A 16,704-nucleotide genomic window follows, 5' to 3' on the forward strand; every position below is an offset into this window, starting at 1 on the left:
CAATTTTGTTGTCATGTGCTCTTATGTCAACACAGGCTACACAATAACAATAACAGTTCTGCTTTAACATGCTACTTAGGAGGCTACAATGCAATTCATAAAGCTTTGTGTCACATATCTCAAGGCACACTATAGTGAATGTCATAATCCCCATAATTCTCCTTTGTTGTTATAGCGAAACATTTCAACTCTATATCTGACATGGTACAGGGGTCTTCTTTTTTTTATGAAGTCAACTGTGTCATTTGTCCTTATTGAGTGTACATTGCAGGCTTATGTAAAGTGTCACCAGTTTGGTGTGACATAACAGCTTATAAACCACATCACAAGAACAGGTTCAAATTACTTAGAAAAGTCCCTGACTGAGAGGATGTGGCAGGGGGCAGTTGAGTGGGGCTTTGGTTAGCATCTGCTGGCAGCAGCATGGGATGAACATTCGGGGGGAACAGTCTGTAGCTGCACAGTGCCCTCTACTGATGCATTGCAGGGCTGCCTGACAAAAGCCTGGCCTGAGAGCCATACGAAACATACTTTACGTATTTCTGAGCACCTCCAAGACATATATCAACTACTGAACGAAAGTACAGAGGTTTTTTGAGAGGTTGGTCAGGGAAGATTGGTGGGCGTAATACGGGACTGTTTAGTAATTTAAAAAGTGCGTGTTCGAATCGCATTGGGGACAACTGTAGCATTTTACCTAACCCTTCCCCTAACCCTTATACTAAACGTAAAACCATATACTGGAGTGGGCCGAATCAGAAGTGTTTCTTGCCGGTCTTAAACAAATGTACTTTGAAACAAAAGTATACACCTCACACACATGGTTATGGGCTTAACAAAAATAACACACATGTACCATGTCAGATATACAGTGAAAAGTATGACTTTTTGACCTTGACTTTTTTCCACATTTTGTTACGTTACAGCCTTATTCTAAAATTGATGTATATTTTTTTATATTAATCAATCCACACACAATACCCAATAATAAAAACAGAAATACCTTTTTTAGATAAGTATTCAGACCCTTTGCTCTGAGACTCGAAATTGAGCTTAGGTGCATCCTGTTTCCATTGATCATCCTTGAGATGTTTCTACAACTTGATTGGAGTACACCTGTGGTAAAGTCAATTGATTGGACATGATTTGGAAGGCACACACCTGTCTATATAAGGTCCTACAGTTGACAGTGCATGTCAAAGCAAAAACCAAGCCATGAGGTCGAAGGAATTGTCCGTAGACAGAATTGTGTCGAGGCACAGACCTGAGGAAGGGTATCAGCATTGAAGGTCCCCAAGAGCACAGTGGCCTCCATCATTCTTAAATGGAAGAAGTTTGGAACCACCAAGTCTCTTGCTGGAGCTGGCTGCCCCCGGCCAAACTGAGCAATCGGGGGAGAAGGGCCTTGTCAGGGAGGTGAACAAGAACCCGATGGTCACTCTGACAGAGCTCCAGAGCTCCTCTGTGGAGATGGGAGAACCTTCCAGATGGACAACCATCTCTGCAGCACTCCACCATTCTGGCATTTATGGTAGTGGCCAGACGGAAGCCACTCCTCAGTAAAAGGCACATGACAGCCTGCTTGGAGCTTGCCAAAATGCACCTGAAGCATCCAACAAGTGCTCAGCATATGTGAGAACTCCTTCAAGACTGTTGGAAAAGCATTCTTCATGAAGCTGGTTGAGAGAATGCCAAGAGTGTGCAAAGCTGTCATCAAGGCAAAGGGTGGCTACTTTGAAGAATCTCAAATATAAATTATATTTTGTTTTTTTGTTTAACACTTTTTGGGTTGCTACAAGATTCCATGTGTGTTATTTCATAGTTTTGATGTCTTCACTATTACTCTACAATGTAGAAAATGAGTAGGTGTGTCCAGACTTTTGACTGGTACTGTATATTTATACTCCGGACTCTGATATTGCTTGTCCTAATATTTGTATATTTTTTTATTCCATTATTTTACTATAGATTTGTGTGTATTTTTGTGAATTGTTAGATATTACTGCACTATTGGAGCTAGGAAAACAAGCATTTTGCCAGCAATAACATCTCCTAAATAGTGTCTAAATAGAGCCTGGATCCCCTCTAGGTTTCTTCCTAGGTTCCTGCCTTTCTATTGTGCTGCTACATCTGCATTGCTTGCTGTTTGGGGTTTTAGGCTGGGCTTATGTATAAGCACTTTTTAACATCTGCTGATGTAAAAAGGTCTTTATAAATACATTTGATTTGATTTTGATTTGTGTATGTGACCAATAAACTTTTCTTTGATTTGAGGTACATCATCCAATTCGTATGATACTGTATGACAGCTATTCTATTCATAATGTAACCTAACATAACATGCACTGATTGTACCCCGTTTGCCATCAGAACAGCCTCAATTCGTTGGGGCATGGACTCTACAAGGTGTTAAACACTTTCCACAGGGATGCTGGCCCACTTTGACTCCGATGCTTTCCACAGTTGTGTCAAGTTGGACCATTCTTGATACATATGGGAAACTGTTAAGCATGAACAACTTGACACACTCAACCCGGTGTGCCTGGCACCTACTACCATACACAGGTCACATATTTACATACAGAATAATACAAATTGCCCTGAGACCACGTTGCTGACAGAGAACTTGAAAAACGTGTTCACCTCTCTCACTTCTAACTCACTTCTACTCACTTCTGTTCTCGATTGGTTGTGGGACAGCATATGGGGCAGGTAAGAGTCATTGTAATGTGGGTAGGTGGGTAGTATCTCGTGACAGATAATTCAATAATTAAAACACAGAGGAAAGATTATGGATTCTGGCAGGGCCGGATCAACCTATTGGGCTATAGACCAGGCCTTATTAAATCATTATGTTCTCCAAGCACTAATATTTGAACTGCTTAGAAGCAAATGCTTGTTCACTCCGGCTTTAAATTATGGTTTGGTAGCCTACAAATAGAACTGAAAAATGTGAATGTCCCTTATTAAGAAAATGTAAGCTTGCATTAGTCATCTTAGATCTATGGTCTAGTTAGATGTATAATTGGTATAACTGGTTTAGATCTAAAATCGAGTTGGTCTAGGTCTATCGTCTAGTTAGTAGTAGGTCTGTCTAGTGCTGGTCAAGAGCTTTAATTTAGGGAGTGGTTAGTTGGTGTACTGTAGATCTAAATCTACAGTAGGAAGTTAGATGTTGTGTTGGTCTCGGGCAGGGTTCCCAACCACGGATGGTTTTATTTGGCACCCCAACTTCTGAGCCCCCCCGTACTGTAAAAACGCAAGGAAATCAGCTCCAAGTAATTGTATTGTTCCCAAGTATTCCCACGCATAATAGAGAGACACGTGATTGTATACAAATGCAAGCAAGGTTTGAAATTATTATGTTTTAGTCAAATATTATATCTGTTTGGGCTTCTTGCATTAAGTTTACAGTCTAAATGTTCTTTGTAATTATGCTCCTGTTTTTAGTTGGTTAAAACTTCTTCGGGATCGGTGTCCCTTCCGCAGGACGGTTGAGCTAACGTAGGCTAATGTGATTAGCATGAGGTTGTAAGTAACAAGAAAACTTCCCAGGACATAGACATATCTGATATTGTCAGAAAGCTTCAATTCTTGTTTATCTAACTGCACTGTCCAATTTAGAGTAGCTATTACAGTGAAATAATAACATGCTATTGTTTGAGGAGAGTGCACAATTTTGAACATGAAAAGTTATTAATAAATAAATTAGGCACATTTGGGCAGTCTTGATAGAAAGTTTTGAACATAAATGCAATGGTTCATTGGATCAGTCTAAAACTTTGTGCATACACTGCTACCATCTAGTGGCCAAAATCTAAATCGCACCTGGGATGGAATAAGACATTACGGCCTTTCTCTTGCATTTCAAAGATGATGGTACAAAAAAAATGTGTATTATCTTTTACCAGATCTATTGTGTTATATTCTCCTACATTCCTTTCACAATTCCACAAACTTCAAAGTCTTTCCTTTCAAATGGTACCAAGAATATGCATATCCTTGCTTTAGGTCCTGAACTACAGGCAGTTAGATTTGGGTATGTCATTTTAGGCGAAAATTGAAAAAAAGGGGGGACTACTTATGAGGTTTTTGAAATGATGTAAAAAATAAAAATCTGAGAGGTAGATCTCGGCTTGCATTTTGACTCAGAAAGTGATCTTGACTCAGAAAAGGTTGGGGACCACTGTTCTAGAGTTTTCCCTGTTAACATTATCAACCATGTTTTCCTTTTTTCTGTGGCAATTGTGATCTAATCTACGCAATATTAGCCACTTTTAATGCAACATACCGAAACAAAATTAAGTACGCAAGATATTTTGTTGTAGGCAGAATGCATTGGCGTAGGATTCTATTGCAATAATACCCATGACTCAGCCCATACTCTACACAGACAGGTGTGGCATGAACAATCAGAGCTGCAGTAGGCCTATATGCAAATAGACCATTGCCATATATGGATCTGTGCCATTTACTATGAACTGGACTGTGTATACAGCATGAGCGGTCATGAGTAGATGCACTTGTTTGGTAATCAAAGTGGGAGCTGCATGTAGCCATGTGTGCACATTTTGCTCTTATCCTTTGCTAGTTAGTGAATTATTAGCCCAGTTATAGATAATTTGTAGTCAGCAGTAGGGGAGTGATTGCTTCCTATAAGAGCACTACTTGGCCACAGGTAAAACTGTAACTTAAAGTGAGTACAGCCTCAGTGTTCACAGTAAACGCGTGCTGGAAGTTTTCACAACGTTTAAGTTTGCGATCAGCAGACCTGAAATTCAGTCAGTGCCAAAACAAATTAGAGGGAACATTGCCCCCAACCATCCGCTCAATAAAAAATAGTCCCACAGCTTGATCTGGACTGTGTTATATTTAGATGCCCAGTTGATCTAGATAGTGAAGATGACTAGTTAGGAAGATGGATGGATGGATGGATGGATCGAGATTGATGGATGGGTGGGTGTGTGGGTGGTTGGGGGGTGGATGGATGGATGGATAGATAGTGTGTGTTGCTTTTATGGTTAAAGAATAGTATGATTTAAAGGTATCTACCACCATGCTGTCACGGTCATTTACCAAAAACTTTTTTTAAACGTTCTGAATAATTATTTCTGTAGCTACTATTTTTCCAATGTATAACAATTTAAATCTCATTAGCCACAGAATTCCTTTACAGTTTTGGTTACAGTAAATGGCCCATTCACAGCTCCCCATTTTCACGTCTCTGATTTCTCCGCCCCTACTCCAAGATTGACAGCCAAGCAGCCTAATCCTCGCAAAGACTAAAGGGATTGGCAGGATCCATTTTTCTCCGTGAGGAAAACAGTGATTTTATTTATCACTCTCTTTTTTGTTTCGTTGTTTTCATTTTCTATTACAATATCAGCGGGGAGGCCAGTATTTTCATCACGAAATTTCTCTATTACCCCATACTGTTGACGTTTACGCTTCAACAATGGAATCTATCCGCCCTCAGCGACTTCAACCAGGGATAGGATTTGGAGCTGGATCGACTGTGACCCTACGGTCTTCTCTCCGGCCCGGGGTTACAATGCCAACCGCACCTCTACTGCCTCCCCCGGCCTCTTTATGTGCTTCCTCTGGGCCGCCTCCGCCGCTTCAACTGCACAGTCTTCACGGCACTATTGGGAGTGCGGGGCTCGGAACAGGGATGGCTGGATTCGGTCTATGTAATCCAGGGAACCCGGCGGTCTTGAAGGAGGCGGTGGAGGCTGTTGTTCGGAGTTTTGCGAAGCATACGCAGGGCTATGGCAGAGGTAACCTGGAAAAAATTAGTCGCAGAATGTATGTCCTCCGACTTTCCCTGGTCGTGGTTAAAATGTAACCCACTGTAACTGTGATTAAGATAAGAAATGGGATTAAAATAGCCTAGTAATGCATGTGCAACATGCAGATTGGTCAGTTTTGGTGACGCATTCAGTTTATAACAGTAGGCTACATGAACATACCGAGTTTATTATAGCCTATGTTTTTGTCATGTCTAGCCTAATGACTACAGGATACAGTTGTGTGCTCAATTTACATAGCATTTGGGCACTCCATCCGACATTTGACACTTCAAGTCACCCACAATGCTTTAGACTAGGCCTAGCCAATATGTCATACTATCATCCAAAAACCCAATCAATTAAATGTGAGTAGATAGACCTGTTCAATTTTCATTTACAGAAGTATTATGATGTTACATACTCTTCATTCATTTTTAGTTTGTGTGGACTATTATAACTGTGTTGAAAGTCAACACAATTTGGACAGCTTCATTCAGTTCAGTGTCTGTCAGTGGGTTGTTCCTTGTTGTTTACTTGTAAAATAAACAGGATGTTTTTGGCTATATCCATATATGTACGAAAGTAGTGTTAATGCTCACTTGTATGTAATAACCCACTGTGCCACTTTTATCCTTTCTTAAATCCAAACCTGCATACCAAATGAGAACACCAGACCATATTTAAAGGTCAACTCAGCAATTAGAACTTGAGATATTGAGATGAGTGAGATGCAAGACTTCGCTCTCACAGTCGCACACAGTATACGCATGTGCATGGGTTCACTTCACGCTGTTACAGCGTGGTAGCCACAGGACCAAAAAAGCGGAGAAGTTGAGCCTCGCACTTCAACGGTCTTAGTTGTTGCGGAAATTAACCCACTATGCCGTTTACTTTCTGCATCTGTCATATCGCTGAGTCAGCCTTTAAGACACCATGCAGAGGAACGTTAAACTATCATTTTATGTCTCCTCCAGTGAACGTTAAGTTGTGTCATTTGATGTCTCCTCCAGTGAATGTGGTGGAAGCCTTGCAAGAGTTCTGGCAGATGAAGCAGTCAAGAGGGGCAGACCTCAGGAATGGGGCGCTGGTGGTGTACGAGATGGTCCCATCAAACAACCCACCCTATGTTTGCTACGTCAGTCTTCCAGGGGGAAGCTGCTTTGGGAGTTTCCAGGTGAGCTAACCTGTGGCTGTAGGTGTTCTCAATATAGTTGTTGGCACTAAAACGTTGGTTTGCACCTCAGGTGGAAGGCCCCCTGTATAGTATCACTGAGTTAGAGAAAGTGCTTGAAAATTGTCTTTATTTTTACCACAACAGTACAATATAATGGTTTGACATTGCATTGGTGTAGCTGCATGAATTAGCCTAACTTCCTTATATGGCCATGACATTAGTGATTTATCCGACCATACAACTCTATTCATGCACAAAAGCTCCCACCCAAATCAATTCTGCCAATCTGACCTCATCTCCTTTAGTACATTGCCCCAGATTTTCGGATCAAATGTCAATCACTGGGAGCCTCTTCTGGACTATCATGAGAAATGTCAAGTGAGAGCAAGAGAAAAATTTGGCCTGGGCCATGTTTATTGGGGCACACTGTAGCAAAACGTTGTGCAATTGAAAACAATGTTTATGTAGTGTCTTTGTTTGCAAACTTTTAACTGTGCACCCATATTCTGCTGGAAGTATATGACACTTACAGCAGACACTTTTATCCAAAGGGACTTACTGTACAGTGAGTGCATACATTTTTTTGTATGTGATTCCTCTGAATCACGAAAATGTGCGTTTCTTATTAGAGAAGTCCATGTAGTCCCTCCACGTTTCAGTCCGTTTTCTTCCGTTTGGTGCCTTATGAACATGACCCGGATGTTGCCTGGACTTACGGCTCACACTCTTGATAAATCTGGCCTTAGTAACTAATCAAGTTAAATGGCATCGTTGCATGTTTTACATAGTTTATAACTTGAGCAGAACAGTTGATAGTGATGATGTCTTCACTACTATTCTACAATGTGGAAAATAGTAAAAAATAAAGAAAAAACATTGAATGAGTAGGTGCATCCATACTTTTGACTGGTACTGTATATATCAAGTTTTTATTATTATTGCTTGGGGGGCTTGAACACACTCACAGCTAATAGCTGGATTGCAGTATACAGAAAAAAAGAGAACTGTTAGCTGAAGAATAAAGAAATGGAGAGTGATAAGTCTCCAGCTTCAGGCTGCTCTTGGTGAATGGTATAGTATGTATACTGTGAATCCCAGATTAAAGCAGTTTGCTGTCTTCCATCAGGATTACATGAGATTACAAACCAAGATTAAATTCAATAGCTAACCATTGGCAAATCTCAAATAATAATCCCTGGATCTGAACCTTTGCTGAGGTAAAACACACTGCCACGTCAATAACTCTAGGCAGTTGGGTCCATCAAAAACATGTTAGCAAGGTGTAGGACAGTTTTTTTCCCAACTGATTTTCATTGGTGGACATAAAAGACTGTAAAAACACCAGGAAATCAACTCCAAGTTATTTTAATTTAAGAAATCTGTTCCCAAGTATTCCCACACATATGCAAATGTTAACAAGGTTTGAAATGGTTATGTTTTAGTCAAACCTTATATCTGTTTAGGCTTCTTGCAGTCAATTTGCAGTCTACAAATGATTTGTAATTATGTTTCGGCCACCCAACCATCCGCTCAAGAAGAAATCGGCCCACGGCTGAGTCTAGTTGATGATCCCTGGTGTAGGACCCTACTTGTCTTCAGGCTTAGCATTAAAAAAAAATCTTATAAGGAAATTCAAGTTTAACTGAATTCATGATGTAGGAAACCACATTTGGCTGTTGACAAGTTCATTATCTATCTATGAACTTGTATACATAATTACATACAGTACAAGCCATATTCCTATCTTTGCTAAATAATCCACCAGTATTATTGAAATAGTAAAGACTCCTTTAATGTACATTCTTATTTTTTTCAAATGTTATTTTAAATTCTAAGTCATACAGTAAATATTAGACAAATTGAGCATTGTGCCTAACAGAATATTCCATGGGAGAATGACATGTTTTGCAATTTCTTCGAATTGCCTGGCTGCAATGCATACTGGGATGGGAAACTCATGTAGTGGGTGGCTCATCTGGTTGTTATTAGAGCCAAACATTGAGCTTAGTAGGAGCTGTGAAACCCCTCCCCACATTCTCCCCCTCATCCCATTTGCACAGAGTCTCCCTTGCCCCTATCTTTCCTAACTCTCATTCTTTCTTTCTTTGAGATAATAGCAAAGAAGTGGAAGCATCGATATTACTTAAACGTAATTATGAAATATAAATAAGAAAAGATTAACATACATTTCAAATGCATAATCTTTCAACAACAAAAAATTTCACTATTAAAATGCACTTCTAAATGACTTCCAGAAGATCCATACAATAATTTGACCTAACCATCTTCCAGATAAGATATCGCATGTATCCATGTCTCACAGGGTCATAACGTTTTGTGCCATAGGCTACCTACATTTTTTGGGGGACCATTCAGAAAAGTACTAAATATGCTTTACTTTCGGCAGTTTTGTCCAACCAAGGCTGAGGCAAGACGTAGTGCTGCCAAAATCGCTCTGATGAACTCGGTTTTCAACGAGCATCCTTCCCGCCGCATCACAGATGACTTCATTGAGAAGAGTGTATGTGAGGCGCTGGCCTCCTTTAATGTGAGTGTCATTGAATGTGTTTTTCAGATAAAATGACTGACTTTAACAGTAGCAGTGAGCACTGGTATTTAATATAGTCTTTCCTGTAGCTCTTATTAATTAAAAGGTCACGTCCTTATGAGGGTAAGATTTTAATCTGATTGGGCTCTTAAGGAGAAAAAGACTGGATGATTGGACTCTACTTGTCTTTACAGGGAAACCGAGAAGAGGCCGACAATCCCAGCACAGGTATCGGGGCGTTTCGCTTCATGCTGGAGTCCAACAAAGGAAAGTCAATGCTGGAGTTTCAGGTAAAAAGAGGATGGAGGAACGCAAAGTTGGATTACTTGTAATGATACAGTGGATGTTATTGCAATGATACTTAAGAAAATGAATAGGTTGGACTGTATATGAGACTAGTTTAGGAATGTTGCTGCCACTAACTATGGGTAATTACACAAAGCAGACAGATAACTATATTCTCATTTATCTTTGTATTTCCAGTTCATAAAGAGAACTACAAGTTATTTCTGAGTGTTTATCAAAGTCGTTTGGCTTAATCACCTCCGCTTCATGACCTACTAATCTGGTTTCCCAGGTTGAATGAAAAAACTATACAGTAGAACTTGATAAATGCAATGGTATAACTCATGACCACATGAACTAAAGCAGAGCATGCCAGTTTCAGGAGCAAATAAAACAATGTCCAGCCATTGAACTGGGACTTGTGAATTGCAGCTCACATAAACAGAGTTTGGACTCCAAAGTGCACTTATCAGGAATCAACTGTAGATTTCAAGGACTAGAGTCTTAGACCCACTACATGAATGTGAGGACTATCATGCGTGAAGAGAATAGTAGCAGAAACCATGTATTCTCTGTGGTTCTAGGAATTGCGTATGAGAGCTTGTGGGTCTGGCAAACAAATCTGGACTGTATTGCTGGCCTCCACTCTTTCATTGTTTGTCATCCATAACCACTGATCTAATGCATGGATTGGTCTTTGCTAAAACCACAGCTCATGATTTAGGGTTCTACACATGCAAACAAATGAATGCTAGCTATAGACCTTTGTTAGCTTCCCCTAAAAACATCAACAAATCTTGTGACTTTGACATTTAAAAACTTGCTTTCTTGCGATGACAATCAAACTTGAAATTGTGCTCTCCATCAGCACAGGCACACACAAAAATGCTTCTTGTCGATGCTGAACTGTGTTTTTCTTTCAGGAATTGATGACAGTCTTTCAGCTGCTGCACTGGAATGGAAGCCTGAAGGCCATGAGAGAGAGACAATGCTCCCGTCAAGTAAGATCTCATTTGGATAAGAGTACTGATTAAAGGTCCAATGCAGTTGTTTTTATCTCAATATCAAATCATTTCTGGGTAACAATTAAGTACCTTACTGTGATTGTTTCTTTTTGACCATTTTAATTTAAAGCAAAAATAGCTTCTTAGCAAAGGGTAATTTCTCAATCAAGAATTTAGCTAGGACTGTCTGGGAGTGGTCTGAGTGGGGAGGGGAAAACTGAAAATTAGGTTTGGAACACTCTTATTTGTCTATTAACTAATTTACCGCATGGTGATGTCACCATGGAAGGCCACAATTCCCTCCCACCAAAACAGGCTGAAATGTCATGCAGACTTTTCAAACAGCTCTTACACTTAAAGGGCATTATCATCATTGTCACAATTTTTACAGTATTCCTCATAGTGTGGAAATATACACTGTGGCCCGTTTATTAGGTACACCACCCCGTTCACGAAAATGGTTCACTCCTACAGACAGTGAGTCACGTGGCCGTGGCTTGCTATATAAAGCAGGCAGACAGGCTTTGAGCGTGGTATGGTCATCGGTGCCAGGCGCAAAAGTTCCAGTATCTCAGAAACGTCCTGCCTCTTGGGCTTTTCACGCATGACAGTGTCTAGGGTTAACCAAAAAATATCCAGTCAGCGGCAGTCCTGTGGGCGAAAACGGCTCATTGATGAGAGTTCTAAGAGAATGGCAAGAATCGTACAAGCTAACAGACGGGCCACAAACAGGCAAATAACGGCGCAGTACAAAGGTGGTCATCTCGGAACGCATCTCAGACACCCCCTTTGACTCCAAAACAGCCTGAATTCTTCAGAGCATGGAAATGTTGCTCAATTGGTATTAAGAGACCTAACATGTGCCAGGAAAACATTCCCCACACCATTACACCACCGCCACCAGCCTGTACTGTTGACACCAGGCAGGATGGGGCCATAGACTGCTTACGCCAAATCCTGACTCTGCCATTCGCATTTACGCAACAGGAACTGAGATTCATCGGACCAAGCTATGTTTTTCCACTCCTCAGTGTTGGTGATCGCGTGTTCACTGGAGCTGCTTCTTTTTGTTTTTAGCTGATAGGAGTGGAACATGGTGTGGTTGTCTGCTGCAATTGACGATCCGTGACAAGGACCGACGAGTTGTGCGTTCTGAGATGCCGTTCTGCACACCGCTGTTCTAATGTGCCGTTATTTTCCTGTTTGTGGCCCACCTGTTACTTTGCACTATTCTTGCCATTCTCCTTCGACCTCTGATCAACGAGCTGTTTTCACCCACAGGACTGCCGCTGACTGGATGTTTTTGTTTGTCGCAAAAGTCTCGGTAAAACCTAGACACTGTCGTGCGTGAAAAGCCCAGGAGGCCGGATGTTTCAGAGATACTGTCTGCCTGCTTCATATAGCAAGCCACAGCCACGTGACTCACTATCTGTATAAGCTAACAATTTTCGTGAACGGGGTGGTGTGCCTAGTAAACTCGCCACTGACTGTACATCATCAGTCACAGGCTTCATTAAGAAATGTGTTGATGAGGATGTACCCACAATAACAATCCGGACATACTCCAACCAAAAACCCTGGATGAACAGAGATATCCTTTAAGTGCTAACACCCCGTACTGCAGCATTCAATGTCCGCAGAATGAACCCCGATGACTTGGTGATGCGCAACATGTACAAGGCAAGCAGGTACGAGCTCCGCAAATCCATTAGGGACGATAAAAGACAGTAGAGATGCAAACTTGAATTTATGTTTGACAACTCAAATTCATGTCGCATGTGGCAAGGACTACAGACTATCACAGACAAAAAAGGAAAATCCAGCTGTAGTGCCCATCGAAGCCTCCATCCCAGACGAGCTTAACACATTCTATGCTCACTTCGAGGCAGACAATACTGAGCCATCCAGGAAGACTCTCGCTGCTCCGGACGACCATGTGCTTTCGCTCTCCAAGGCTGACGTGAGGAAAACTCTTGAGTGAATACTCACAAATCCGCCTGCCCAGATAGCGTCCCTGACCGCATCCTCAGAGTGTGTGCTGACCAGTTGCCGGGCATCTTCTCAGACATCTTTAACCTGACTCTGTCCCAGGCTGTAGTCAACCACCACCATCCCAGTGCCCAAAGAGACCACCACCGTCCCAGTGCCCAAGAAAAACAAGGTGACATGCCCAAATGACAATCGCCACGTACCGCTCACCTCGGTCATCATGAAGTGTTTCAAAAATATGGTCATGGCCCACAAGGCACACTGGACCCACTCCAATTTGCCTATCGCTCCAACAAATCTATTTCCATTGCTATTCACATGGCTGTAACACATCTGGTCAAGAGGAACACCTACTGTATGTGAGAATGTTGCTAATCGACTACATTTCAGCATTCAAAACTATTGTTCCCTCCAAGCTTGACACCAAGCTCAGAGCCCTGGATCTGGACACATCCTCTGCAGCTAGATCCTGGACTTCCTAACGGGCAGGCCACAGGCTGTGAGGATTGGCAACATCTCCTCCACACTGACTCTTAACACAGTGGCCCCCCAGGACTATATCATCCGTCCTCTGCTGTACTCCTGTTCACCTACGACTGCATGGCTTTGTACGTAACCAACTCCATCATCAAGTTTGCTGACGACACAACGGTTGTAGGCCTGTAACCAACAATGATGAGTCAGCCTAAAGGAGGAAGGTAAGTTAACTGCCATTGTGGTGACACACACCTGGTGTAAAAGATGGAAAATGTAACTCAATCATAACTTAAATTCCTCGAGTTTCAGCAACAGAATAACTGATCAAACTAAACATTTATTGGAGAGCAAAAACAGTAATTTGACTGACAGTTTCCATTAAATCCCTCTGCAGTTTTGGAGAAGAAAACATAGCACTTATCCTTACACACTGCCAGAGATAGTGTTTTATCATAACTCAAATGGTACAGCCAACACTGTATCTCAGTTCAACATACAGAATGGGGTGAAACTCACTAAAGATAATGCGTAACATTGTCTGATTTACACTCTGGCTTGAGTTAGGATGGAATGTCATGCTGAAGGATCTCTCTAAACCACATTGTGTGGGCTGAATAAATACCTATGGAGGCATTCCGTTCCAGGCAGAGTCGGGTGACCTCAACGTTTGTGTGCAGTCCTCATTATCTCATGCATCTTACTGTACATACAAAACAACTTTTAAGGTGTCAACTACAGTATGAGCCTTGATCAGTTTGACAAAAGTTTGCATTTTTCTTTCTGATCTCAAAAATTTAAATATTCACACAACTTTAACTTTTTATGTATTTAACCTTTATTTAACTAGGCAAGTCAGTTAAGAACAAATTCTTATTTACAGATAATAATTAATAATCCCTCACCCTTCATGTTTGCTAATATAACAATGGCAGCTTTCTGACATCGTTATTGCAGTATGGGGGTCAATTCAGGCAACATCCAATGTATTCATTCACCTAAATAATCAAATTTGTGCCTCAACCCTGGCTTTTGCCAATTTACTCCATTCAGATCTGAAGTCTAAGAGGAGGAAGAGCAGCCAGCAACTCCATGATTTGGATAGATACGACTCAGTTGTATTGTGTTTTTCTAGGGTTACAGAGTGCTCTCGCCTTGTGTGTCCCTTGACTGATTAGGTATTCTCTTTGGTCTGGTCTTATGCCTTTCATCTCAGTGGTTAAGGAGAGGAGCTGAGCCACTGGCGTAATTAGCGCTTCCAGATGTCTCACATTCCTCATGTGAATTGATGTTATTGCTGGCCATGCAGCTTGCTTATTGTGCACTAAATTTGTGGTTCCAGGTCGTTTCATGTCCAGGCATTTCTGGATCTTTTAACATTATCTGGAACTCAATCAAACCTGCACTGCTAGGAAACCAGTACTGTTGAAAAATGTAATGATTTAATGGAGCACTTCCACTTCCTACCCAGCTAGCCTGAATTTCTAACGATCATGGCCGTGGTGTGAATAAGGTCCATTTCGGCCTCACAAATTTTTGATTTTGCTTTCCCCTAACAGGAAGTGCTGGCTCACTACTCCCATCGGGCGCTGGATGATGACATGCGTACCCAAATGGCTGCTGATTGGGTGAACCGTGAGCAAGGCTTGGCTGGCACCATCGCCCAGGAGGTAGCGGCAACAGATCGAGAACTTGAGGAGGCCAGGCTGGCCGGCCAGGAGCTGCGCTTCCACAAGGAAAAGAAGGACATCCTGATGCTGGCTGTTGGCCAACTGGGTGCAGCCAACAATGCCACCCTGCCTTCAACCTGTTAGGTATACGCTGGATTACAACCCCATAACTTCATTCACTTCTATCTTCCCACATTGACTTCCCCCTCGTGATTCTCAAAAGTGTCCATAGGTGTGGAAAATGTTCTTGTAACTCTGCATAGCTTCCACTATATGGCTTTTACCTATTCAGTCCGATCAGATCTGCTCGTTCGGAGTCAAGGGCAGATGGAAGGAAGTTGGTTGTCAGTTTGGAATCTGGCCTTAGAGATGGAATGAGTAACAGTGGCCAATACCATTGATTGGATAGAGGCTAGCAAGGCAGCCATTTAGGAGCTTTGAATTATAAACAGTTAGTGTTTTTCCAGCCAATGCTAACACACCTGATTCAGCTAATGAAAGTCTTGACAATAAGTTGATTAGTTGAATCAGATATGTTAGCGCTGGTTTAGAACAAAGTCTTGCACATGCTATGGGTCTTCGGGACCACGACTGAAGAATTCTGTTACATAAAAGTTTAAGTAATTGAGGTCATTTTGTGCTGCCATGCTGTTGGGTTTGTGAAATTCACATGGAATAATGTACTGTTACCATTCCTCTCATTCCCTTTCTATACTTGTAGACAACTCTACCACATGGGTGGAATTAAAGCCCAGGACCTGCCTTTGCTAATGATTGTATAGGACATCATCTCAAGGATATTGTCACAGAAAGATCTTACACACCAAAATAGACCAATGTCTGTCGCTTAAATCTATCTCATTAGATTTTCTGCATGAAGGACTTTGAAAGTTATTTGAACATTACATCGTTTAAGCACATACAGTTGAAGTCTGAAGTTTTCCTACACCTTAGCCAACTACATTTAAACTCAGTTTTTCACAATTCCTGACATTTAATCCTAGTAAGAATTCCCTGTCTTAGGTCAGTTAGGATCACCACTTTATTTTAAGAATGTGAAATGTCAGAATAATAGTGGAGAGAATGATTTATTTCAGCTTTTATTTCTTTCATCACATTCCCAGTGGGTCAGAAGTTTACATACACTCAATTAGTATTTGGTAGCATTGCCTTGAAATTGTTTAACTTGGGTCAAACGTTTCGGGTAGCCTTCCACAAGCTTCCCACAATAATTTGGGTGAATTTTGGCCCATTCCTCCTGACAGAGCTGGTGTAACTGAGTCAGGTTTGTAGGCCTCCTTGCTCGCACACAATTTTTCAGTTCTGGCCACAAATCTTCTATAGGATTGAGATCAGGGCTTTGTGATGGCCACACCAATACCTTGACTTTGTTGTCCTTAAGCCATTTTGCCACAACTTTGGAAGTATGCGTGGGGTCATTGTTGATTCGGAAGACCCATTTGCGATCAAGTTTTAACTTCCTGGCTGATGTCTTGAGATGTTGCTTCATTATATCCACATAATTGTCCTACCTCATGATGTCATCTATTTTGTGAAGTGCACCAGTCCCTCCTGCAGCAAAGCACCTCCACAACATGATGCTGCTACCCCCGTGCTTCACGGTTGGGATGGTGTTCTTCGGCTTGCAAGCCTCCCCCTTTTTCCTCCAAACATAACGATGGTCATTATGGCCAAACAGTTCTATTTTTGTTTCATCAGACCAGAGGACATTTCTCCAAAAAATACAATCTTTGTCCCCATGTGCAGTTGC

The 16,704-nt window shown here is 41.5% G+C and overlaps 1 protein-coding gene across 1 annotated transcript; it reads left to right on the top strand.

Moving 5' to 3' along the window:
- The first annotated feature begins 5,262 nt into the window (after positions 1 to 5,262).
- On the top strand, positions 5,263 to 16,075 carry LOC106588578 (LIX1-like protein). The gene is made up of 6 exons (XM_014177721.2): positions 5,263 to 5,777; positions 6,800 to 6,963; positions 9,371 to 9,511; positions 9,706 to 9,801; positions 10,720 to 10,797; positions 14,823 to 16,075. The coding sequence occupies exons 1-6, from the start codon at positions 5,456 to 5,458 to the stop codon at positions 15,075 to 15,077; spliced, it is 1,056 nt and encodes a 351-aa protein (XP_014033196.1). The 5' UTR covers positions 5,263 to 5,455; the 3' UTR covers positions 15,078 to 16,075.
- The last annotated feature ends 629 nt before the right edge of the window (positions 16,076 to 16,704 follow it).

Source organism: Salmo salar, chromosome ssa27 (assembly GCF_905237065.1).
Source record: "Salmo salar chromosome ssa27, Ssal_v3.1, whole genome shotgun sequence".
Taxonomy (NCBI): Eukaryota; Metazoa; Chordata; class Actinopteri; order Salmoniformes; family Salmonidae; genus Salmo; species Salmo salar.

Excerpts from the sequence above, each read along its gene's own strand:
- LOC106588578 (XM_014177721.2), top strand. The coding sequence starts at position 5,456 with ATGGAATCTATCCGCCCTCAGCGACTTCAACCAGGGATAGGATTTGGA. Across the intron at positions 5,778-6,799 it reads TACGCAGGGCTATGGCAGAG|TGAATGTGGTGGAAGCCTTG; the intron begins GTAACCTGGAAA and ends TGTCTCCTCCAG. Across the intron at positions 9,512-9,705 it reads AGGCGCTGGCCTCCTTTAAT|GGAAACCGAGAAGAGGCCGA; the intron begins GTGAGTGTCATT and ends TTGTCTTTACAG.